This window comes from Mirounga leonina, unplaced genomic scaffold (assembly GCF_011800145.1).
Source record: "Mirounga leonina isolate KUSES-001 unplaced genomic scaffold, KU_Mleo_1.0 Mir_129, whole genome shotgun sequence".
In the NCBI taxonomy this organism is placed as follows: Eukaryota; Metazoa; Chordata; class Mammalia; order Carnivora; family Phocidae; genus Mirounga; species Mirounga leonina.
Genome location: NW_023270323.1, coordinates 75300928 through 75326492, shown reverse-complemented (window position 1 = coordinate 75326492; position 25565 = coordinate 75300928). Strand labels below are relative to the sequence as shown.

At 47.5% G+C, this 25565-nt stretch overlaps 1 protein-coding gene and 1 long non-coding RNA gene across 4 annotated transcripts in view; both read left to right on the top strand.

The window, feature by feature from the left end:
- The window catches only part of STX18 (syntaxin 18), a 117385-nt gene that overhangs the window by 67224 nt on the left and 24596 nt on the right, over positions 1-25565 (top strand). For 2 of the 3 annotated variants that reach the window (XM_035005320.1, XM_035005323.1), the window contains exons 2-4: positions 4200-4267; positions 15512-15627; positions 17363-17672. In XM_035005320.1, the coding sequence (XP_034861211.1) occupies positions 4200-4267; positions 15512-15627; positions 17363-17672 (494 nt within the window). The remainder of the gene's footprint in view (positions 1-4199; positions 4268-15511; positions 15628-17362; positions 17673-25565) is intronic. The other variant, XM_035005322.1, reaches the window with a different exon arrangement.
- LOC118010723 lies at positions 20806-24493 on the top strand. The gene is made up of 2 exons (XR_004679309.1): positions 20806-24070; positions 24354-24493. It is a non-coding gene; the product is annotated as an uncharacterized LOC118010723 (long non-coding RNA).

Below are 25565 nucleotides of genomic sequence, written 5' to 3'. Positions count from 1 at the left end.
GGGTGATTAAACTGTCAAATCGTTCATGATGAAGATAGCCCTATCATATAATGCTATTTGGGACTTAAGGGTGTCTATTTAGATAAATCAAAGACCTATTGAAATTTTTTTTCTTATTGATTTGTTGTGATTTTTGTATGTATGTATTTATTTTAGGAATCTGATAGAATTTCAAGGCTGTCAAATACCTACAGAAATCTTACTGCTCATTTATGCATTTGAAATATTATTTTGTTCATTATCCTCACGTTAAGTATTGAGTTATACTGATATTGTTAAGTCAGTAATTAATACCTCTTAATTTACCAAGAATTCCATTTAATACTGAACAAGCTTCAGTTTGTTTTAATAAATTTATTTTATAGAAGTTTGCCATTACAGAACATGAGAAATTGGGATCGCATTTGTTATACTTGAAGTGAAACCTCTTCTAATTATGTTTTTTGAGATGCCTGTGGGGTCTTCTTGCCGCTGACACTCACCCTGTTGCACCATTGTAACCTGGTAGACTACAGCCAGCTAGAGGTGCGGGTGGGGGGCCGTGGGGGGTGGGCGGTGGATCTAGCCTATGTGCTAGATTCCTTTGGACTTGTTAAAACTTTTTACGGAAAACTTTATGACTCCTACAAAAAAAACCCTGTTAACCTACTTTGAATGTTTGTGTGCCGCACCTCCCCCCTCCCCGCCATGCATATGTTGAAGCCCTAATTCCCAGTGTGATAGTGGGAGGAGGTGGGGCCGGTGGGAGGTGATCAGGTCATGAATGAGATTAATGACCTTATAAGAAGAGACACAGGAGAGGTGACACCTCTCCACCACGTGGGGGTGCCGCAAGAAGGCAGCTCTATGCAGACTGGGAGAAGGGTTCTCGCCACACCCCCGGTCTCCTGGCACCTTGATCTGGGACTTCCCAGCCTCCAGAACTGTGAGACTGTGTTGTCCTGTAAGCCACCCAGCCTGTGGGATTGTGTCACAGCAGCTTACACTAAGACAAGGTGTATTAGTTTCTTCTTGCTGCTGTAACAAGTGACCATAAATCCAGTGGCTTAAAACAACAAAATTTATTATCTTATGGTCTTGTAGGCAGAAGTCCAAAATGGGACTTCCTAGGCTGAAATCAAAGCGTTGGCAGGGCTGTGTTCTTTTCTGGGGAGACGGTAGGGGAGAATCCATTTCCCTGCCTTTCCCAACTTGTAGAGGCGGACTCTGTTCCTTGGCTCCTCCCCTCCATCTTCAAAGCAGGCAGTGTTGGATTGAGTCCTTCTCCCATGGCATCACGCTGCCTCTGTCTTCTGCCTCCCTCTTCCACATTTAAGGGCCCTTGTGATTATGCAGGGCCTACCTACCTAGATAATCTCCCTATTTTAAGGTGGACTGATGAGCAACCTTAATTCCATCTGCTACGTTCATTCTCCTTTGCCCTGTCACGTAATATAGTCACAGGTCCCAGGGATTATGCGTTGCGAGGGTGGCATTACTCTGCCTACAACAGTCAATATAATCCTTTGGGGATTATTCAATACCCACTGTTTATTCAACACGTAGTGAAAGTTTGTGAGGCTCTGCTTTTCTCCAAGAACAGGAAAGAGAAACGACCCTTCGCCTTCTAGGAGCTGGCCATCTGGTGAAGGGAAGTCAGTCTAAAACGAGTCATTGTGGCCTTCTTGAGGGAAGGGTGCTGAAATGCATATATATGCCACATTCTGTGGGCGAGTGGGGTCTGGCTGTGCCTGGGAACACAGAGTAGGGAAGAAACGAGAGGAGAAGTTTGCGAGGGAGGGAGGTTGGTAGGGTATTCCAGGAAAAGGGAGAACCATCTGGATGTGCGTGTTGGGAAGTCCTGGGACTTGGAGCCTGGAACCTGGTGGGGAGTGTGGAAGGGACTGAGGCCACACGGGACTCTTGGAGCTGGACTGGGAAGGGCCCTGAGTGCTTTATGGGAGTTTGGGCTTGACCCCATTGTTTAGGCCCAGAGGTTATGGTTGGCTGCCCTTTGGCAAATCAGCCGCAGAGCTGCTTCCTTTGGCTGCAGCATATTTTAAATCCAGAGTTCACCACTGCCAAATGTACTACCGCCATCCACTTCCCTTGCTTTACTCGTGTGTGCTGTTTACCTGGCCCCTTGTAGGTAGGGGTTGGGGAAGGGGATAGAAACCATTGAAAGTTTAAAACAGGAGAGTAACGATCAAATCGTATATGTGGTGCGGTAAACACCTTGTTTGTACTTCTCTTAAATGTTCTCCCCACAGTCTTAAAAGTCAGATTTTATAATGCATTTAAGTAGAAAATAGGAATAAGGGTATAAGGAAGGCAGCTATGTTGTACAGGAAAACATGCTGAACTTGAACTCAGACCGTCCTGAGATTACCTTTAAGCTCTGCCACGTGGTACATGTGTCACCTTGGATGAATCACTTAGCTTCTGTGAGGCTCACTTTCCCAGACTGGTTAATATTAGAGAGCACTTTTGTCTGTGCCCACAACAGGGCTGTGGGGGGAGAACGAGGTCGTGCTAGTGAACGTACCTCACAGGGCCAGGGGTGTCAGGCAGACTCTCAACCCTTGTTTGTTACCTGGTAAATTAGTGAATGTTATGGCCGTTCTTCATTTTTAGTTTGAGTTCTGCTCTTCAAATGCCTGAAGGTACTTTTCTGAACCATATTTATTATTTATCTAGACTTTGTGGGAAATTTAGCTGAACCCCTATTGACCTGTCTGCAGGCAAACGCTGAATGTTTCCTTTGTGATAAATACTATCTTTGTATTTAGACATATACTCGTTCCACAGATACTCAGTGACTACCCTCTGTGCTCCGTGTTGTGCTTAGAACCGCGGGGAAGCAGCCCAGCCCCTGCTTACATGGTTCATAATCCCACTGATGGAGAAGCCAGAGGATGGGGCCATGTGTAACTTCGTGCCACGTGGGTGGTATGCAGAAGTGCTTTTAAGTTGAGAGCAAAGCGAAAATTAGCGTGAGTTGGCCTTGACAGAAAAACTTTCATGGAAAAGATGAAAGTTCAGCAGACCCTTCAAGGCTGGTGTTATGTATGTTTGGAATAAGTACAAAGGGCATTAGGAGGAAGCTAGTGTGAGCAGTGGTCAAAGGACAGAGCAGGCCACCAGCTTAGTTAATCATTCTTTCCTTCTGGAAACACTTTTGTCTTTGTCAACCATGGTTGTAGGTTTCTTCCTACCTCTTTTTATTTTATTTTACTTATTTTTTAATCCCTAGCTCCACATGCTGACACGTGGCAGGTGCTTTAGGGTAGGATTTTGTTATACTAGATACCAGCCATCACAAATAGAGTCCTTTATACCTTTGTGTCATTTTTGTTCATCTGGGGAAGTAGGCCATTGGGAAGATGGAGGTTTGCTGTGTTGGGTGGGATCCAACGTTGCCCCTGAAGCTTTTAACTCTGCTGCTCTGTGGAGCCCTTTCTATAAACTTGATTTCTCCAGCCTTAGCATCCATCCCCAGGACACTCGGAAAAAGGAGTATTTGTCTATAAAATTTTAGGTATAAGACACGTAGGGAAAGGAATTGGCCTTTATTGAGCACATGCGGATAGTTACTAGACATGCATTATCTCATTTAATCTTGAAGTTCCTTAGAGATCATCCCTTCCTAACATCTTGGATCATATCACAACTCTTATAGGAAGAGGGAACTGTCAATGAGAGACCAAGGCCCAGGAATGTGGGTGACTTTGGGGAAGTTAACCAACAAGTTAGTGATGACAGATGATCCCTGAACAACATGGGTTTGGATTGTGTGGGCCCACTTATATGTGGATTTTATTTTGATAAATGCAGTACAGTCCTATAAATGGATTTTCTCTTCCTTATGATTTTCTTAGTAACATTTTTTTTTTCCTCTAGCTTGCTTTATTATGAGAATACAGTATATGATATATATACAAAATATGTGCTAACCGACTTCTGGTCAACAGGCTACTAATAGTTAAGTTTTGGGGGGGTCAAAAGTTATATAAGGATTTTCAACTGTGGGGGTGTGGGCGCCCCTCAGCCCCTCATTGTTCAAGGCTCAACTATATATGAGAATCCAAAACCAAAGTTGTCCAGTTTGTAGCTTCAAAGTTTGTCTACAACCTGCATTCCGTCCTCTATTAATTTAAAATTTATTGCAGGTGAGTGTAATGTATCTGTCCATATAACTCTTTGCTTTCTTTTGATTCTAGATTTCACACATTGGCAAACTGAGAGATTTTCTTCTGGAACACAGGAAAGATTATATTAATGCTTATAGGTAAGTGCATATTTTTTACCGTGGCTTTGGTGACTGAATTCTTCCCCACATCTGTATTTCTATTGAGCCTCTTATCCTTACTTTTTACTTACTAACTCAGAGTTGTCTTGGGGAGGATCAGTTTGGTGGTGGTATATGCAGAGCAGGCAGGAGGAGCTCCTGTATCCACGGTAGGCTCTGCTAGCCCGCATGCCCTTGGGGTCATGATATCCCCACAGTGTGATCTTCTCTGCTGATGCTCCCACGTGTTTGTATCTCTGTATGTACCATAGACGTTATGAAACACATAGACACGAATGAGACACCGGTGTCTCAGTACGTGCTTATTGAACAAAGGGTGGAACGGTGCAAGTCATGTAAACACGCATGACAAGAACTCTTGCATCTAGAGAGGGTTTGGTTAGGTTGCTTTTTCAAAAGAGAAAAGCATTTTGATTGAGACTTCCAAAATGGGTTCTGGAATAGACTCCAGCTCTCAGCAGATGCAGGAGCATTACAGAGCAGATACTTGTCCCCTGTGCTTCCCTGTGCTTTTGCACCTGGTAATGAATGGTGTGGCCCGTCTACCATAGGACTGCACTTCCAGTGTCCTGTGTGAATTAACGAGAAGGTTGGGTGGGACATATGAAATGTCATCATTGGCAACTTTATACTTCTAAGTGTATTTCATTCTATAATTTTGGAATGTAGTGAATTACTCTTAGTGCATAGTAAAGAAGACCTTATTTTTAAGTTCTCAGTTAAAGTGATAGCTCAACACTAGATGGCAGTGTGAATTTCATTTCCAGAGTTGTACATGGATATCAAGTACTAATTTCATAGTCCATAAAAATGGAAGCTGTAGTCATTTTGGGAAGCTTAACAAAACTTGCGTAAACCTCGCTGTCCAGCTCCTTTTTCTGGAGTACCTGACAACTTAGGTTACATAAGTTTTTGTAGAGGCCTTTCATGGAAATCCATTATTCACTTCCCTTTGCCTTGAAAAGGCATCTAACAAGGCGAATGTTTTAAATGTTGGTTTAGTACAGGCCACCCCACTCCCTTATTGGCCTTGTGAACCTGAGAAAGTCAAGCTGTAAAACCCAATGTCGTCTCTGAACCCAGGGGTCAACAAATGACCACCTGGAGGCCAAGTCCACCCTGCTGCCTGTTTTTGTACAGCCTGTGAACTAAGAATAGTTTTTAAACAGCTGGGGGAAAAGAACAAGATTTCACTACATATGAAAATTAAATGAAATTCACATTTGAGTGTCCCTGAATCAAGTTTATGGGAACACCACCAAGCCCGTTCATTTACGTGTTATCTTTGGCTGCTTTTGCACTACGGCAGCAGAATTAAATGACTGTGACAGACGACATCGCCTGCAAAGTCGGATGTATTTACTATCTGGCCCTTTTCAAAAAAAGCTTGTGGAGTCCTGCTCTAAACAGAGGGGCTGATAATCCCTCCCCGGCTAGTTGAGAGATTCACATAAGACGGTATCATTGAAATGCAACGCATTTCTTTGCATTTATAAGATTATTGTATAAGGGTGCTGTTCTGGAACTTTGCAGTAGTTTTAAACTTATGATTAGAATAGTGATATTAAGGCATTTATTTCTCCTCAGCTCCCACACACTATGTGTCCGTGTTTGCAGACCACTCCGAATCCACTCCCTGATGTCACCCGGGATAGCTGGCCGCTGGCCAGGGCTTCCTCTTTCCCAGCTACCGGCAGCGGATGCTCAGACTGACGTCTGGGATCTCTGGGGGCCGGTCCTGCTCTGCCTCTTACTGGTCTTGTGGCTTGAGCATCAGATTGAACTCTAGTTCCTGAGGCTTTCTTAGTCTTGACGAATCCATCACCTTATTATGGAAGCTCAGTCTTTTACTCCTTTTCCCAGTGGCAGCTGTTCATTGCTAACTCATGCATTCTGTGTTCCACTCCTGCCCCTGTTATGGTCCTTTTGACAGAGCAGGGGCTTGGGTGGGGGCGGTCAGTGACACTTAAGTTCAGCCCCACTTCTGCCAGGTATTAGTCATGTGAGTGTCTAGAGCTCACTTCCCATCTCGTCCTTGTTTTCTTTTTTCAATGTGGATGATGCTCTTCTGAGGATTAGAAGAGATGTGTGCAAGTTCCTGACATAGAGAAGTCCCTTGGTGAAGGGTAACTGGACTGGAACCCCATGTGACCTATGTTGAAGTTATAGGGGTAGGCAGTTAGAAAAGAACACACCTCTTCTTCCTGCCAGAGAGAGGTGGGAGGGAGGGAGGGAAGAAGGGAGAGAGTTGGGATGCAGGGGTCAGGTCAACATGATGGAGATGGACGAGTGATCAGCTTGATCACTGGTGAAATCTAGGGTGGCAGGCAGAGCTTAGGTCTGAGAGTGGGTGGCCTTATTGAAGGCTCTGGAATTAGACAGACTCACTCAGCCGTTCCTGCTACTGAACAGTCACAATCTATGGAGCACAGAGATCGGGAGCAGCCCCCTTTCTGGCATATGAGAGAGAGGACAGCAGGGCTTCTGCTGTCTATAAGCAAGCAGATCCCAAAGAGGAGAGAGCAAGGAGCCATGGCTAGGTGCATGTGCATGTCCCTGTCTGTGCCTGGTTCCTTCGGCCAGCTTACTGATCAGAGAAGTCCCCCTTCTCCCCTGCCAGGAGGCTGAGGAAGGCACTTGGGGTCACACCAGGGTAGCTGATTCATGCAGAAACATGAAGACTAGGGAGCAGGCATCTCCTCAGTGACCTGTGTTCTCTCCGGATAGAGAAGGGCTGCCCTTCTTGGTTCCCATCAAGTTCCCCTCCAGCCGGTGGTGGATGGTCTGCAGCCTGCCTGTTTACGGCTCCTGCTTCCCAGTGCAGTGTGCTGGCCTTGGCCGGGAACATTCTGGATGGAGTATGAGCATGGAATTGAAAGAAAAATTGCCTTCAGACCCATAAAGCTATGTTAGTTTGACATAATTAGGAAGCTGTAATTTTTTCCATAATGTAGAGCTCAGACTTTATTGACCCATTTAATTTTTTTTAGTAATGACATTTTACTAGAGCAGAACAGCATGCAACGGAGGTAGCCTCTGGCTGGATCTCTTGAATGATTTTAATTAAAAATAATGTCTCCCCTTCTGGTGGATGTACCTTTTCTGCAATGTCTTGGCAACAAAACAGTACCAGTTGGGGGAAAACTTCTTTGGTTTCTGTTTTTACTAATAGAATAACCATACTGTCGATTTCCAGCTTAAAAGTTAATGTATAATGTTCCTAAAGGAACATCACCTTTTAATTGAGTGATCAGTTTTATCAAATTAACCTTTAGACCTTTTCAGTTTCACTGAGCTGAGTTTCCATTAAATCAAAATATAGAGTAGGAGGATGTTAATCTAATGTTCTTGGAATTAGTCATTTATAGGTCCGTTCCGCCCACGGGGTGCATGTTCACTTGGAAGTGAGTACCTTTCTTGTTTACTTTTCCCTAACGCCTCTTGCCTCCATTTCTGATGAGACCGTTTCTATTAGGGAAGAGCACAAGGCTGGAGGCCCCCCCTTCTCCCTGCTCTCTCTCCCCTGCTCTGACTGGGGGTGGGGGGTGGGGGGTGGGGAGGAGAGACGGAGCAGGCACCTTATGTAGGGCATATTCTGTTAGCATTACCTAGCATTGCCATGTGAAGCCAAACTAGGTAAGCAAACGAGATGCTAGGGAGTATTGGGATAGGGAAACAGTCATCTGTCATTCTTCCAAGTTCCACTGAGGGTAGGGCCATCTATTTTCCAAGAACCCAGGAGCTTCCTTCTGTCCTTCTAACTCTCCCCCAGAAAATGAGGAGCTGGAGTTGGGGAATAGGAAGGTACCATACCCAGAGAGGAGGGGAGACTTACCTAGTGGCTGGGACTGAGAACCCTGAGCTCACTCCTCCCTTTTCTCTTGCGAGGGGCCTGTCATCAGGATGGAGGCAGTGGCTTATCCAGGGAAGGCTCTGGAAGAGCTCTGCCGGGGTGCCTGTAGGTCTTGGGGGTGGGATAAAGTCAACTGGGGAGAGGCCTCCTAAGGAGCACAGTTGCAGCTGTATATCAGGCCTGTTCTGCATGCACGGAGTCAGGCCGTTCAAAAAGTGTTTGATTACAATGTACTGATTTATCAGCCTGCCAAATCCTAAGCATTGCTGTTCATGATGGGGATATGGCAGTGAACAGACAAAAATCCTTGCCTTTGTGGTACTTACATTTTTGTGGGGGAAGACAGACAAGAAACAAAATTAAAAAGTAAAACTATGTGGGGCGCCTGGGTGACTCAATCGTTAAGCATCATCTGCCTTCAGCTCAGGTCATGATCTCAGGGTCCTGGGATCAAGCCCCGCATCGGGCTCCCTGCTCGGCGGGAAGCCTGCTTCTCCCTCTCCCTCTCCCCCTGCTTGTGTTCTCTCTCTCGCTGTCTCTCTCTCTCTGTCAAAAAAAAATAAATAAAATCTTAAAAAAAAAAAAAGTAAAACTGTAGAATGTTAGGAGGAGGGGGAGGGGAAAGTGGCTACCACATGTCAGGAAACAGTCTTACAAAGGTAGGTTAGGGAAGGCCTCATTAAGAGGGGGATATTCAGTAAACACCTAAAAGAAGTAAAGGATCAGTTTATATAGATATCTGGGGAAAGAACGTTCTAGAAGAAGGCAGCCGGCAAGCATAAAGATCCTGATGTAGGAGCGTGTTTGGAACATTGCAGGAGCAACAAGGGGGCTGGTGTGACTGGGGCGGGATGGATGGGGGATAGGTGAAGATGAGCTCAGAGAGACAGCAGGAGCCAGATCTTGTAGGTTTTGCAAGAACCATGGTTTTTATTGCTCAGTAGGAAGCCACTGGAAGGTCTTGTATGGAGGAGCGATAAGACATGACTTACTTTGTATGTCTGATCAGTATGGCTGGTATGTTAGGATAGGCTGGGCAGCAGACATGCTAGGAGACTACAGTTAAGTCCAGGTGAGGGATGTCAGTGCCGTGGACCAGAGACGTAGCCGCGAGTGTGATAACAAGAGGTCTGGAAATATTCTGGAAATATTCTGAAGGTAGGGCCAAAGAGATTTGTTGATGGATTAGACGGGAGCTGGGAGAGAAAAAAGGGTTGGGAGGACTTGAGGTGTGGGACCTGAGTGGCTGGAAAGAACGGAAGTTTGAGGAGAGCAGGCCGGCGCTCAGCGTGGGACGTATTCACAAGGCGAATTCGACATCCGGATGGAGGTGTTGAGCAGGCAGTTAGATATTTGGGTCTCAAGTCCCAGGAGAGGTTCAGGCTGAGATAGAAGTTTGAGACTTGTAAGCATAAAACTGGTATTTGTGCTGCTAAAGCCACAAGACCAGACTGACTCACCCAGCGAGCAGTGTTGACAGCGAAGAGATTCAGGGACCGAGCCATTTAAGTTTTCGGGGGAGCTAGGAGGTGTCCACAAAAAGCCTGAAAATGAGCAGCGGGTGTGGTAGGAGGAAATCAGGAGAGTGGAGTCGTGGAGGGCAGAGGAAGGGCACAGGTCATGGAGGGGACACCATCGGCTCCATCCACTGTGTGCCAGGTGACTGGGTAAGGGCTGAGCCAGCGTGGGGGCCACTGGTGCCCCTGGGAGCAAGGACAGCGGTGGAGTGAGGAGAGTGAAGCTTGTTTGGATTGGGGTCAGGAAACAGTGGTCAGGAAAATGGAGACCGGGGTGCAAACTTATTAGAGAAGTTTTACCCAAATAAAGGGAGAGGTTAGCAGTAGCTGGTAGGAGACATGGAGTTGAGAGGTTTTGTTTCGTTTTGTTTTGTTCGAGTTAGGAGAAATAACCCAGTGTTTGCTGGGAAAGGTCCAGTAGACAGGGAAAAAATGCTCTGAGTGACTAACACATGTACTGTTCACTGTGCACCAGCCTCTCTGGGCACCTCGAACACACCGTGCTTCTTTAAGGGTCGATGGTGCAAGGGAGAGAAGGAGCATGTGGGGGCCGACCTGGTGCCAGGTGGAGGGGCAGAGCTGGGAGGTGGGCCTTCACCCATGGGAGGCAGAGAGAAGGCAGGTCTTGCGGGCCCAGAGGAAGATGGGAGAGAGCCGGGGGGCATGCGCAGAAGGCAGGAAGCGGTTACTCCTCACCCTGAGGACGGGCACAAGGAGTGGGCAGTTGGAGGAGCACGGAGAAGAGAAGGAACAGCCAGCCAGGAGCGTGGGAAGGCACGTGCAGCGGGGACATGCAGCACACTTGCCGAGCACCGTTCGGGGACCACCTGAGTCGAGTCATCATGATAAAGCCAATATTTTGATCTCTGTCTCTCCGATTCCCACTTGTTCCTAAACTCAGCTAAACAGTGAATGGTTAGCTGTTGGTCCTCCGTCCGCCACTGCTCCCCTTCGTCTGTGGCTCTGCCTCAACAGTTCCGCTCCTGTGGCTTCCCACTCCCTGCCTCCTCCCCTCCTCCCCTCCTCCCCTCCTCCCCTCTTCCCCTCTTCCCCTCCTCCCCTCCTCCCCTCCTCCCCGGAGCCAGACTTGGCCGAGTGGCCCTCTGGAGATTAGGATTAAAATGGTCAGATCAGTTCAACAAGATCCACGCAAGCAAGCATTTTTTGAGTGCCCTTCACGTGAAAGCAGTCTATTCCTGGGGTTTTAGATGGCACCGCTGTCTTCCTCTCTTTCAGTTTGTTAGGCCGTGGTTTGTAGTCTCCGGCCTGCCTCAGTCTGTGGCCGCGGCACTGAATGTCACAGTGATTCCCCTTTCTCCTTCATAGATCCTAGAACTTCAGAAAGCCATCCTTTGTTACTTAAAATCTCCTTTGCTTTCTCCAGATTTTATCACCAAATGGTTCTAAAAGTCCATTTGCCCTGGTTTCTTTTTTCAAAACGAAGTGTCAGTCATGGAACATTTGGTCTCCAGAGCATTACTTCTGTCCTTTTATCTTGCATTGTAAGGACAAGCATTAATCGTGGTTTCTCTCTTTCATATTTCCAGTTCATTTTCTCTTCCTTCTGTGTTCCTTTTTTCTACTAATGTCTGCTGCTCATCTAGGCCCCAGGTCCCAGGATCTGATGATGCTGTGCTGTTCCTGACAGTTTTACCTCTCAGATCCGTCTCCTCTTTCCAGTCCTTGCCACCACCCACACTCTGCCATTGCTCCTTTCTTAAATTTCAGTCCAACAGAAATGCACTGGCACCTCCGTCTTATACGGCGCTAGGGAGACAGAGATGACTAAGGCAGGCTTCTCTGCCTTGTTTCGGTAACCCATTACCTGATCTTTCCCCCTCTCCTCCATCTAACGAGATACTGCCGTACTCATTTCATCAGGCCCAGCCCTTCCACTGGCTACAGAATGAAACTCCTTCTGCTAGCATTGGAGGCCCACTGAGATCTCATTGCTCCACCTGTCCTGTGCTCTGGCCAGATTGAACCACTGGCTGTTCTCCCGATAAGCTCGCTCCTTACTGACTCCATTCTGTTACTTCCTGAGAGTGTCCACTCTTGTCTCCCCAGGGCCACATCCTGCCTTTCAAGATTTGGTTCATAGATCCCCTTCCTCTCCATCAACTAGTGGGGAAAAAAGCATCCTCTCTCCTGAACTCTGTTCCCTTTTGTGACATAAGAGGTCCCCTGGGTGGTGGTTAAGAGCATAGACTCCAGAGCCAGGATGTTTTAGTTTGAATTACAACTCGGCTGATTACTAGCTGTGTGACCTTGGCAAGTTACTTAACCTCTCTGTGCCTCAGTTGCTTCCTATATAAAATGAGACTTGTAATAGTACCCACCTCATGGAGTTTTGGGAATTAAATGGGTAAATATATGTGAAGCGCTTAGCACAGTGAGGAGTGTTAATGCACAGAAGGCTTTATGTAACCATTAGCCATTGTGATGTAAAAGCATGTACATAAGCCTGTGGGTGTTACCTGTTGTGATGTGTTTATTGAGAGCAGGGTCTATATTTGTTCATATCTGTAGCCCAGACATTTACAGGGTAATCTGTGCTGTCTGTTGGGCATATACTGTGGACAGGGTCCTGTACTTGCCCCTATGTAATATTTATAGCAAAAATAAGATTTTAGCCTTTAACTTTTGTCCATACCTTTTCAGTAACCTTTGAAACAGAATACAAAATCATTTACAGTGGGTGCCTGGGTGGCTCAGTCGGTTAAGTGTCTGACTCTTGATTTCTGCTCAGGCCATGATCTCAGGGTCATGAGATTGAGCCCTGTGTCAGGCTCCAAGCTCAGTGACGAGCCTGCTTGAGATTCTCTCTCTCCCTCTGCCCACCCTCCTCCCCCTGCACACGTGCGCGTGCACTCTCTCTAAAAAAATCTTTTTAAAAAGTCATTTACACTGTTTTCTCTCTTCTCTATCCTCAGGAAGCATCTAACTGCATATTAAAGTAATAGGCACGGTGTCAATGGTATTTTGTAATTTTGAACCTGCCCCTTTATGCTGATCAACCAAATAATTAAAAAAAAAAATCTTCCTTTGAATTTCTGAACCAGTAAATAAACTTACTACCCATTTTTTTCCTCCTTTTTTCTTGAAGTAAATTGACTAATCCAGACCTATACCTAACTTGGTCTCCTTTAAATGAATCTAATATTTTGGTAAATTGAGGTCTGTAATAAAATTATCCCTCTGTAACTCATAAAGGAAATAAAATTAAAGCTTGATGGATTTCTATATGCATGTCCTATGAGAATATATTTTTTTGGAATTTATTTGCCAGATAGTTAACCTTTTCAAAACAGTAATAATTTTGTTATCGTGATACTTAATTTGGGGCTATGTCACCAGCAAGCCTTCATTTTGATGAGTATGTTTCAAATGCCCATTATATAGGTGCTGCTGTTTTTAAATTCTCACAGAAAAATAAGAGCTTGAACTCTCTTTCAGGTTGCTCCATCTCCTCATCTGTCGTGTCCTAAACTTCATGTGCCATCTTTGGCCGACACCCAAGCATCTGTCCTTCCACACCTGTGCCTGCCATGTTCGGGACCCTAGGCTCTCCTCTTTCCCTCCTCAGCCAGTCCTCGTCGCCTAGTAAATCTTCCTTGGATCCGCTGTGCCTCCTCCCCACTGACCTGGCCTTGGCCCAGAGTCTCTTCGCCTCTTCCCTTAACTGTGACTGAGAGCACCCAGGTTTTGCTTCCACCCATCTGCCCCCATGCAAAATGCAGACTCTGTTTAACGTCCTCCAGTGGCTATGTCAGCCGTCCCCGACTTCTGTACCTCGAGGGCTCCTCTCCAATTGATAGTGCAGTATTTGTATGATCGTTGTGTTTTGGGGAAGCCTATTGGTACTGGAGAAATAGCTGTTGCAGATTCAGTACAATTTTAAATAAATGTCTACTTATCATAATAGCATCTACATTCCCTTGAAAACCAGAGTAACATATGCTAGACGTTCACTGTGGAGACGCTGACCATGTGTGGGCGGCATGCTGCCCCTCGCAGTGGTGCGAAGCCCCGAGAACTCCATGGCCCGGACGCCCAGTGTGCAGGGAGCCCCTGGTGCACTCCTGTTTGCCCTTTCACACTCAGGATGATCCTTGTGCAGACCAGATGGCGAACGGTCATTCCAACGGTGACCTGCAGGGGGGCATTTGTAGTAGGTCTTTTCCCACTGTCCTCTGTGGGGAGCATCTCCCTCTCTGCCTGCCTGGCACCTCCCCTGCACGCACTGACCTCTCTCCCCGTGGGTCCCCCTGTCCACTTGCAGACCAACACCATCCAGACAGTTCCTTGTGCCCCTTTTTCTGTGTCGGTGCCCCCGTGATTTGGCGCCTGCCCTCTGCAGGGATCAGAAATAAGCCTTGTTCCAACTGCGGACCCCCAACCCCGCCACAGTGCCTGACATATGGGGGTTTAGTATAGAAGTGAATGAGTGGATGAATCACAAGGATTAAGTAAGTCAATGAAATACATGTAAGGCATTGAGAGTAAGTGTCTGGTGCAGGCTAAGTGCTCAGCTACTGTTGGCTCCCCTGCTGCGTGCTGGGCACCAGTTTAGGTTTGGGGGAAACAAAGGAAAAAGGACAGAACCCCTGCTTTCCTGAAGCTTACGTGCTCCTGGGAGGAGCTGGACACCCGTATTTCAGGGAGCGGTAAGGCCTGTAAGGAAAATGAGGCTGGGTGAGAAGAGATGGCAGTGGGGTAGCAGTGCGGTCTGGAGAGCCCCAGCCCCCGTGTCACAAGGCAGAGTAGAAGGGGACTTTGGGTCTCAGAGACCGTTATGTCCTATCCAGCACAGGCACTTAAGAATCAGCGATGGTGGCCCGTGTGGGGGCGAGCGCAGGGGCTGGTCAGGGAAGCTGGCTGTGATAGGAGATCCGGATGGGGAGGAAGCATGTGCACATCTGTTGGAAGAGCACCTGCTGCAAGACCTTCCAGGCTGCAGCAGGGTCAGGAGCACGTGGGGCCGACCCTGACAAAGCAGCCAGTGTCGTTGGGAGTGCGGGGTGGGAGGGTGAGTGTCAGGAAGTAGGTCACACGTGTCGGGTCGGGGTGATCGGGACCTTGTATTTTATTCTCGGTGAGGATGAGGGGCTGGCAGGGCTAGTAGATGGGAGCGGAATGAGTTGAGTCTGTACATTATCTGAGGTCCCTTTTAACTTGATATTTTGTGTTTCTAAATTTCAGTTACAATGTCCGGAGTGTTTAATTAGGCTCGTTAGCGTCACTGTTAATAATAGTGCTGCCACACCTGCCCAGCTCTTAGGAAGATGAGCAGGGCACTCTGACCGGAATAGCTTGAGCTTCGGGGTGCTGCATTAGCGTAGGTGAGCACCCTCACTAGCTCAGTAACTGGAGTTTTCTAACTTAACATCAGGGAAAATGAAATGTCTCTGAGAGCTCTATTATTGTGAGTCTTGAAGACTGCTTGTCAACATTGGAAAAAACGGCAGCCTGAAACAGCTTTCCACATACATCTCAAGCGCCTCCCAATAGTAGCCCCCCCACGGTCTCTGTGCGGCACCCAGGGTGTTCTCCTCATGTTTTGCTAGTTCTGTCATCGTGTGCCCTGAGAGCCTTCAGGGGCTGCCCTGTCGTTCTCACAGTCGAAGCCCACATCCCTGCTCAGGCCTGACCCCACTCCCTGCTCATGGCCTTCATATCTGTTGGGTCTGGGGTCTGCTATGCAGAGTTCTCCCACCTCCTAGCCCGGCCAGCTCCTCTAAATGTCATGTCAGTAGGAAAGCTTTCTCTTCCCTTCACGCCCCATCCAGACATTTGTGGTCATTTGCTGCTGCTGTAAAATTTTGTCCCACGCCCCACTTTTTTTTTTTTTAGCCATGTCATGTCTGAATATGGAAGGATGACAGACACAGAGCGAGACCAGATTGACCAGGATGCGCAGACATTCATGAGGACCTGCTCTGAAGCAATTCAGCAGCTGAGAACTCAAGGTGAGGTGCTCTGAGAGGCACGGCCAGCCCGCCATGACTGTGAAGCCTCAGACAGGATCCATAGCACGCGCCCAGCTCAAGTTCTCTCCTGTGTTGCTATTTAGATTTTGGTTTCAAAACCTTAAAATTCCTCTTTTCTTGATCAGCTGTGAAAAGTCATGAAAAGGCCGTGATTCAAGTTAAACAGTGGGAGGAGGGAGGTGAGGAGGACCCCTCCACGCACAACCAGACATTTCCTAAGGGCCAGAGCAGACAGATTGTGCGCGCCCCTGTGCTCTGTGTGGCATTTAGAGGGTCGGTGGTCAACAGCGTGTGGACAGGGACGGGAGAGGGTGCTCTCAGCCGTCTGCTTGGATAGGAAACTTCGGGAGCAGACCATCACGCTGCAGAGGAGGGCTCTGGAGTCGTGGGTGCTTTGGTGTCCACCCCAGCTCCAGCGCGTTCTACCCATACGGCTTTGGGCAAGGCACTCAGTTGCCGTGCGCCTCAGTTTGTCTATAAAGTGGCGACAGTCACAGGGTGCATCTCTTAGGGCTGTTAGGAGAATTCAGGTGAGTTCAGCACGTGATTAGCGCCCTGGCTGTGGCACGAGGGTCGTTCGCATCATATCGTCTTCACTCATGTCCCATTCTCACCAGGGCAGTGAGACAGCTTCCCCAGTCCTGTATCTTCCTTGACCCTTTCATAATGTGCTTAGGCAGATCCAGGTTCCATTAAATAGCACAGACCTCCAAGTGGCCAGATGCTGCTGAGTTCTTGACACCGACTTGTCTTAGGAAGCTTCCATCATCACAGCCCTGATGGGCTACTCGGAGTCTGATGAAAGCTATAGACGTTCTTGCCAGAGAAATACACATACTCACAGAATTTTGTGTACAGTCCCTCATGTGAATCTCAGGTTAAGCAGCCCAATAGGAAAAACATGATTCATGTCCCCTACCCTTAAGGGCCTAAACATTCATTGAAATAACCTAGAAGTACATGATTATGAATAAAACCAGCAACTAAGTACCAAGCCATGTGACCTTGGGCTTCTTATTGACTCTGAACCTTATTAGTTTCTCTGTGTGTAAACTAGACCTCCAGATTGCCTTTTGCATTAGCAGTCATATATGTAAAGTACCATCGGAGTGCCTGCAGGTGGTAGGCACTCAGTGTCTCTGTAAATGGGAGCTGTCCTACCAAAATAAATGGCACAGACCTGAAGCAGATGTGATAGCTTGCAGAAGCCAGGCATCCTTAGGGCTAGGAGAGTCAGGGAAGGTTTCCTTGAGAAGGAAGGTTTGACTCTGTGTCTAAGGGGCCCTTGGAATGGGAGTAGCTGAGGGGCAAAGACAGAGCATTCCAAGCTGAAAAACAGCCCAGACAGGCGGGGGGTAGTGTGGGGCTTGAGTTTGATTTAAACATGTTACTTGAAGGTCAGCTTGAGCATTGGATGCTGTTAATACAAACGGGGTCAGCTCTCAAGAAGTGGGGCGCATCCAGTACGATCCCTGCATGCTGTAATAAACCATAAATTCTTTGACTGTAGTTTTTCTACAGGTTTAATCTTTTACTCTTGCGAAGCCCAATAAATCTTCCTCTTTTAAAAATGTAATGTCACTTGACACAGACTTGTTTTATCGCTGCAGTTTTACAAATACTTTCCATAAAGAAACTGTTCTGAGGAAGCTGATGAGTTGTTGCCCTGTGAAGCCGAGCACAGAGACCTGACTGCTGTCCGTTTGTGTTCCAGCGCACAAGGAGATGCCCTCCCAGCAAGTGAAGGAGCACAGGAGCGTGGTTCTGGATTTCATCGAAGATTACTTAAAAAGTATTTCACTTTATCTTAAAGGTCAAATGTGGCATTTCACCATAGACATGATGCCAAATTTAGCTTTGCTAGCTGAAGACTGTAGTGTCTCCTTATACTTAATGACATCCTTTGCCTGCGAAGCGGTTTTAAATGGTCTCTGTTCTGGTGTTTTCCCTACAACAGGAGTATGTAAACTTTACTCAGAACAGAGAGCCATCCGCGTTAAACGAGTGGTGGATAAGAAAAGACTGTAAGTATTGTCTCTGCTGGGGTTCCTTAATTAATAATAGCAATGATAGCAGCTAATGTTTGTAGAGTCCTTACGCTTTGCAACATAGAGTGCTTGGATTTCTTCACAAAATGCTATAGCTAGTACTTACAGAGCCCTGACTGTTGTGCTAGGCACTGTGCTAGATTCGTTGGTAGCTCACCACCACCTACCCTGAGGGGCAGGTACCGTTCTTATCCTCATTTTCCAGATGGGGAGGCTGCCGCTTGCAAAGCTGGGTAACGCCCCCAAGGTCCCACAGCCAGCAGGTGGCAGAGCTCTGCTTTGAGCCCAGGCTATTTGTTGGTTCAGAATCCATGCTCAGGCCTGTCTTGTGTTAGCGACCCTGTGTGGCTGGCAGTTTTAGCCATCTTACATCTTTCTCTTTGCCCCCCGCACCTCTCCTTGCTGTCTCCCAAAGGATTTTCCTGAGGCAGGAGCTGGAGCATAGCAACCTGTGCTCCCCTGTGAGGCGTCCCTCGGGTCATCTGCAGCGTGCGCCTCCCTTCTAACAGAGCACTCGATGCCACGTGCTGGTTTGCGGGTGAGGCCGTTAAAGCCCCAGGAGGTTAAAGGACTTGCACAAGTCCCCACAGCTAGGAAGCAGCAGAGCCAGACTTCGGTTATCTCCCGTGGCACGTGTCTGCTCCCCAGCCTGTCCTCCCCGTCGGGGTGCACGCCAGCTTCTAGAGCACAGGGACTCAAAGCTGCTTCCCTTGCAGCTACTCAGCCAGCCTGAGATAGGATTCTTAAAATGAGCAGGGAGTGCTAGGTACAGGCTTCACCTCTGGACCACTTCTCAACTGGCCTTGGAAAGATTTTAGAGTGTTCTTTCAGAAGGTAACAGTACATACTACCTGGGGACAAATTTTCTTAATTCTGATTGTGTCGAGACCCCCAGCACCAGCCCCGGGTTAGGTGGTGCGCTAGGAGGACTTGCGGAGCTTGAGGCTTGGATTTGTTACAGCGAAAAGGTGCAGGACAAACGGCGGAGGGAAACGGGTGATGTGCAGAGGAAATCGTGAGCGGGCTTCCAAGAGTCCCCTCCAGTGGAGCCACACAGGATCTGACTTGTGACAACTTGCGTGAAATGCCCACTGGGGAAGCTCACTGGAAACTCACCGGCCAGGGATTTCACGGGGGGCTGGTCACAGAGGCACCTCCTCGTTGGCACACGCCCAAATTCCAGACTCTTGGCAGGAAGGCTGGTGTTTCTGCATACACCACACTGTGCGTACGACAGTTCAGGCATAGGGAACCACTCAGCAGTTAGGGCTATGGGAACTCTCCCGAAATCCCAGTTCCCAGGCACCTGCCCAGGGCCGAGCCGGCACATAGGCCTTGCCCAGGAGGGCGGTCTGAGCCCTGCTGTGTTAACTGCTCTGTGCACTGGTGAGACATTTGAAACTGTCGTGCCAACAAATGTCTGTGTCTGGGGGGGATGGTAAGTAGATGGGTCATGTCATCTGTCAGCAGATAATTACTATTTATTACAACAAGGCGATGAGGATAGGCAGAGAGCAAGAGATAAAGTCTCTGCCCTCAAGGAGCTTAGAGTCAGGCTGGGTTGCTATAGAAACATGAGAAATTCGCCAACTGAGTCGGGATATGTCACAGCCATTAGCAAGTTCAGGAGGGTCAAGTAGAGCTGTGGGGCGGCAGAGCATCACGCCACAGAGCTCACACTCTCCAGCCAGACGGCCCGCCCCTGCCACTTACAAGCTGTGTGACTCGGGGAGCGTCGCTTGACTTCTCCTCGCCTTAGTTTCCTCCCTTGTAAGATGGAAAAATTCCAAATACCTACCTTATTGGGTCGTGAGAACAAAATGCACTGGGATAGGTAAAGCGCTTGCTCTAAGTGTTAACGTATGTTAATTTGGACTGTTCTCTACGATTGAGCATTCACCCTGTTTGCCAGTGTGTTAATTTCGTTTGATCCTCACAACAACTCTGCTAATAATAAATACTAGTATCTGGTTTTATTGAGGACATCGAAGCCCAGAGAATGTGGGCTACTTGCCCGACATCACACAGCTGAACCAAGGTTTGAACGCCAGGGTAACGGGGCAGACTTTCTCAAGCAATGGGCTTTGTGTTGGATGCGGGAAGAGGAGGGTTTGGGAAAGCGATGACAGAGGGAGAAAGCAGTCCCGGCTTGGGGAGGAGTGCGGGTGGAGGGGCACCCAGAGCCGTCCTGGAGGAGAAGGGCAGGCCTGGTCATTGGTGACTTACCATCTACACGGCATGGTGGTCACTTGGCCCCCCCCCCACCAGCGGGAGAGGTGCCCATTTCTGCTCCCTCACCCAAGCGGACCCTGACACCTGAGACTTAGCAGGTACCCCAGGTAAAAGTGGAAAGAGGTTTTTGCTGCTGCCTCCTCACTTCTGGTTCTCAGCAGAGGCTTCGACAAATTAAGATCGGTCAGTTGGGAGTTGTTCTCATTTCGACAGTCGAGTACAGGCTCGTCTCCTGCCACCTAGCTGGCCTGTGCCAATTACTTTGAGCAAAAGACCTTGAGGGAAGTAACTATGTGACCCACACAATGTAGTCCAGCCTCCTTCTAGTTCTTTCCTCACCTTATCCCAGAAGACGACTGCCTAAAACATACATATAATTTCACCACTCCCTCGCTTCCCATGTCTTACAAAAGCTCAGCTTGATGGCATGGCATTCAAGGCCCGCAGCGAGCAGATGGCGGCAGCCTTTGTTTGTTACTCGGCCCCTGTGGGTCTCTGCTCTGACCGTACGTAACTTTGTGTTCTGAAGAGGCCTTGTTCTTTGAAGTCCTCATGCCTTAATCCTTGCTGATTTCTCTGCCCAGAATGCCCTTCATGTATCCCTGTACTTTCTGCCCCTCTTTTCCCCATTCCTCTGGCAAGCAAACTCCTGTTTATCCTTCCAGCCCCAGTTAAGATGTTGCTTGCTCTGTAAAGACTTCCTGGCTTCCGTGGGCCTTGCTGGTGACTCCTTTCTGTGTGGGTTCCCTGCACACTGTCATGGTCGGTGTAACCCATATACTCCTAGAGCGCTGCAGGTGGACCCCCTGAGCCCATCACGCAGCACGTTGCCCATCCTGGTCTGGGGAAGCTGCTCACCGAGGGCTGCTGGGTGAGTGAATGAATGGGTGTCTGAAGATAAGTTGACTATAAGAGTTTCTATTGTCAAATTGGATTTGTGGGTTCTTTGTTTTTTTTACTATTTTGTTTTGATTGGTACTAGGTATTGATAAAAGTCATTCTCATTAACCAGATCCGAGAAACCCCAGTGCTCCTGCTTTATGGCTGGGTTGCTACTGTCATGTTTCTTCAGTTTTTGACAGAAGTAAAGCACATTTGTTAGTGAAGGAATTGTCTGATTGTTTATTTTAAATCTTTCGTAGTATAGGAAAAACGGTACTCTCTGCTGGTACTCATTTTCATGCAGTGGTGGTGACACGCTGATCTCTCGTAGCAAAGGGCGCTTATTCTAAAACGGGTAAAATGTTGTGCTCATTAGGCCAGAAGCAGTCTCAGCTGATCTTTCTGCCATTCTCTCTCTCTCTGTTTTCTTAGAAAGGTAGTGCCATTGTTAAGTGTGACTTTTTCTCCCATCCCCCTAGCAACTGTCCTATCTGAGTTGACAGTGGCGCCTGCTGCCAGTTGTCTTCAGCTGGACATCAGGGCTGGGGAGAACTTTTACTGGGGTCTCATGCCTCTTCTTTTCTCCTGCTCTAAGACCGTGAGTCCTTTGAAGGCAAGGACACTGTGTCTTCTACCTCTGTGGTCCCAGCGCCTTGATCAGAGCCTGCCACAAAGTAGGTTCTTCAGTTAATGGTTCTTGAATGAAGGAAAGAATGAAGCATGGTCACTCATTCCTGGCTCAGGTCTACACAATAAGAGCGTATGAGGTGGAAAGGTTGTGGGCCACCATTGGGCACAACATTGGCACGAGCGGCCTTGTCCCAAAAGGGTTTGGAATATGCCCGTTACCCTCCTAACCACCTTAAAGCACTAATGTTTTGGTTATAACTGAACTATCACATGCCCTCCTGGGAATATGCTCTAAAAGCCATCTGAATTAATCAGAAACGTTTCACCTTTTCTAGAAAGGAATCCGGTTCTGTATTATTAGCTTTTCCTTGGGGACGAGGTTTAAGGTGGCTGTCTAGAAACCAGAACAGACCTCTGTTATTCTCTTCTGCGAGTTCAGAGGATTGTCTGTGGAGGCATGATAGACTATACAGGGGTCCCGGAACAGATCTGAACATAAAATATGAGGCCTGTCTCTTTAAAGTGCAATTTCTTTCTTATTCAGGGGTGGGTTATCTGATCCTGTGTCCACCCATGGTGACCGGGCTTTAAAGTTTGCTGGTTTGGGCCCAGATTTGAACACATTACTTCCACTAGTACAAAGATGTTCTTAGAGTGGGAACTTTTGTCTATTTTCTCCTGTCTAAAGGGAGATTTGAGACGGATCAAACCTACTGCCTGAAAGATGGTGGTTTCTTCTCACATTGGGTGATACGAAACATTATGGAGGAAGGATGAGGCACCTTCTGCATTTATCCGTGTGGCTCGAAGTTAATTTCCAGAATATTAGCAGATCCTACTGTTAATTCTAATGAAGGATAACGTGAGAGTTTCCTAAGGTATCTGAGGGGATCCTGGTGACCTAAGTAAGTGTTACTCTAAAAACAGTTTCTGTGGTCAAACAAGTCTGAGGAACACTGAGTGTACAGAGTTCTCCAGGTCTGTACGTTGCCGTGTGCCCTGATTATGTTTTCCCAAGCCCTGCTCGCTGTGGAGCCTTTCACCCTTGAATCCTGGGCAAACGCACTTCAGGAAATACTGCCTGATCCCTTGGCTGGGTGCATGACCTTAAGTTTATTATTTACTCCCTTAAATTGGTACAAAAGATCTCAATTTCCTACATTCCGTTTTTCCTCCTCCTTTTTGAGAAAAGGCATGGGTGCTCTTGCAACACATACTCTCCGCATACTTAGTTGGTCCTTGCAGAGTGTACTCATGTTATTGTTTATGATTCAGTTCCCTCATCCTAGATTGGAAGCTTGGTGAGGGCACCGTTGTGCCTTGTGCATCTTAAAATTCAGCCCCTAACCCAGGTCCCTGCACACAGTGAGAGCTCAATAAATTTTGCCAGTGCGGCGGGGTGGGGGGGAGGCTAGGGATGATGACGACAAAGGTGAAGGAAGACACGAAGCGATGCGATGTGATAGGAGGTCCACAGCAGTATGATTTTGTCCCTTTTAAAAATTTCAGAGTTACCGAGGTGTACGTGACGTGACCCTGTAAGATACTGACCGTGTGCACTATGGTGATTGGCTACGCGGGCACGTGGTACAACAGCTCCGCTCGTCTCGTTCAGGAGCACACGCGTCACCTCACGTATTTGTCTTTTTCTCTTCTTCTTTTGGGTGAGATTGTTCAAGTCCTACTCTCTTAGCAAGTTTCAGTTGTACAATACAGTGTTAGAAACTGTAGTCACCGTGTTATACATTAGATCCTGAGGTCTTATTTATCCGAGAGCTGAAAGCTTGTGCCCTTTTACCAGCCCCTCCCTGTTTCCCCACCATGATTTGGTCCTGCTCACTATCTAGAACAGGGGATCAGCACACCGTGGCCTGTGGGCCAAGTCTAGCCTTTGCTTGTTATCGTACAGCCCTCGAGAGCTGAACATGGTTGTTAACATTTTAAAGGTTTGTAAAACAAAAAAGGAAAGAAAGAATACAAGATGGAGATCATATATGTTCTACAAAGCCTAAAATATTTACCATCTGGCCCTTTCCAGAAAAAGCGTGCTGACCCCTGGCTCACAACAGGCTCTCTGAGGTGAGGGACCGCTTTTTTGTTGTTTGTGGTTTGCAGTCGGTCGTGGGCGGGTACGTACTCCACCGCACAGGTCAGGTCAGGCTCGCAGCCGTGCTGTGGGCGATCCCGCCCCCGGAGTTCCATCTGAACTGTGTACGCGGCTCGGCAGATGTGTTTCTGATTACATGGCAATGTCAAAGTGCTATAAACGTTTCTACAGCTTGCTCTTGGTTTTTGTACTTCTCTCGTAGCAGGACCAGTAACAGTTCGCGGTCTGGTAGCGGTCTGTGGACCACACTTTGTGCAGCAGGGGCTTGGTGCCCAGTAGATGTGTGTGTGGGTGTGAGGATAGCTGACTCACGGTGGTGTGAGGCATGTCCTGCTCTGTGGGAGCGCACAGTGCCTGTGCTGGAGTGGATTCCTGAGTCCGAAAGCCACTTCTGCAATGATGGTACTGTAATATTCTGTACCAAAAATATCTTCTTTCTACCGAGAGCCTTGATTGGGAGCAGAAAAGAAGTGTAAGAGCCATACTTAACTCTGGAATATTAACCACTTTTCTCTGAACTTTTGTATAAGTCCAAGAATTTCCTCCACATATTTTCTTATTTCAAAACTGAAAAGTCTGATTCCCTCCCTCTTTCTGTCTCTTTCTATTCTTCTTAAATTTTATTTTATTATTTTTTTTAATGTTTTTTATTTATTTATTCATGAGAGTCAGAGAGACAGAGAGGCAGAGGCAGAGAGAGAAGCAGGCTCCCCGCCTAGCAGGGAGCCCGATGCGGGGCTCGATCCCAGGACCCTGGGATCATGACCTGAGCCGAAGGCAGACGCTTAACCATCTGAGCCACCCAGGCGCCCTCTTCTTAAATTTTAAATAGAATCCCAAGGTTGTCAAATAAGGGACCTGGAGACAGATGTTGGTCAGGTGGAAACTGTGTTGATTGCAGCTATGAAATGCTCAGCCTTCAGTTAGAGAAATCAATTTAAATAAATCATGGGGCATAAACTGATCTTTCTGATGAGTTTTTAAAAATTGCTTTTTTCACAGTGCCTTCAACTAGTTAATTTGTAATTTCCCTGAGGATTGCAATAGACATTCTATGTGTAATGAGATCTGTTTTTATCACTTAAAAAAAAAAAGCTCTCGGCTTTGTCTGCTGCATTGCAGTCTTTTATTCATTTTAAATTGAAAACTGGCACATTAGCATACTCTGGACACAAAGGATTACAGACTTTACAGGAGCCCTTTATTTAAAAGTCAATTAAGCCCTTCTTCCTAAACAATTGAGTCCTGCTGCCATGGAGTGGGGCAGAGCAGGGTGGGTGAGTGCAGGGGTGGAGGGGGGCCACGGGCTCCCAGGGCAGGTCGCAACCAGAGTAAGGTGAGGGGCGCACCCTTGTAGGGGGGAAGAGAGGCAGTGGAGATGACAGGTTGGTTATGTAGGGGGATTGGTCAAATAAGTAAATACACAAGGATGATGGAAGCCAGGTTTCACACCGTCGGGGAAGCGAAAGGGAAGAAGCCAGAATGAACCCTGTGGTGTTGGGTTGGAAGGAAAGGTACCGGTGTGAACTCCTGGCTTGCAGTTTGCATAGGGAGAAATAAAAATAAATATGGTTGTAAATGAGTATGTATGTGTGGGTATGCAAATGGGCCTGGAAGCAGGGACACCCCAGTAGCCATAAGCCTGCTTAGCACTCAGACCTTGGCTTCTACGTAGCCGGTTCAGCTTCCAGGAACCAGGGCTCTTTGTGGAAATGACTCAGTCTGGGGCTGGGGCAGGGAAAGTAGGACGTGAACCTGGAACATTTTGTCACACCAGACAGCAAGGAAGGGCTCTGAGGATGATGGGAACCTGGGAGGAGGACCAAGCCAGTTTGAAGGGGTTTCTCCTGGCCAAATTAGAGACAGTTTGAGCATCAAATAAAAGATAGTAGCAGATGATAACCCACTGAATAAAATAGGACATCATGAGTCCATCTCCATAGGAATACTTAAGTGAGTACACTGAAGGTTTGAAATTGATAATTACATAGTATCGAAGCACTCCCTCCCCCGTAACT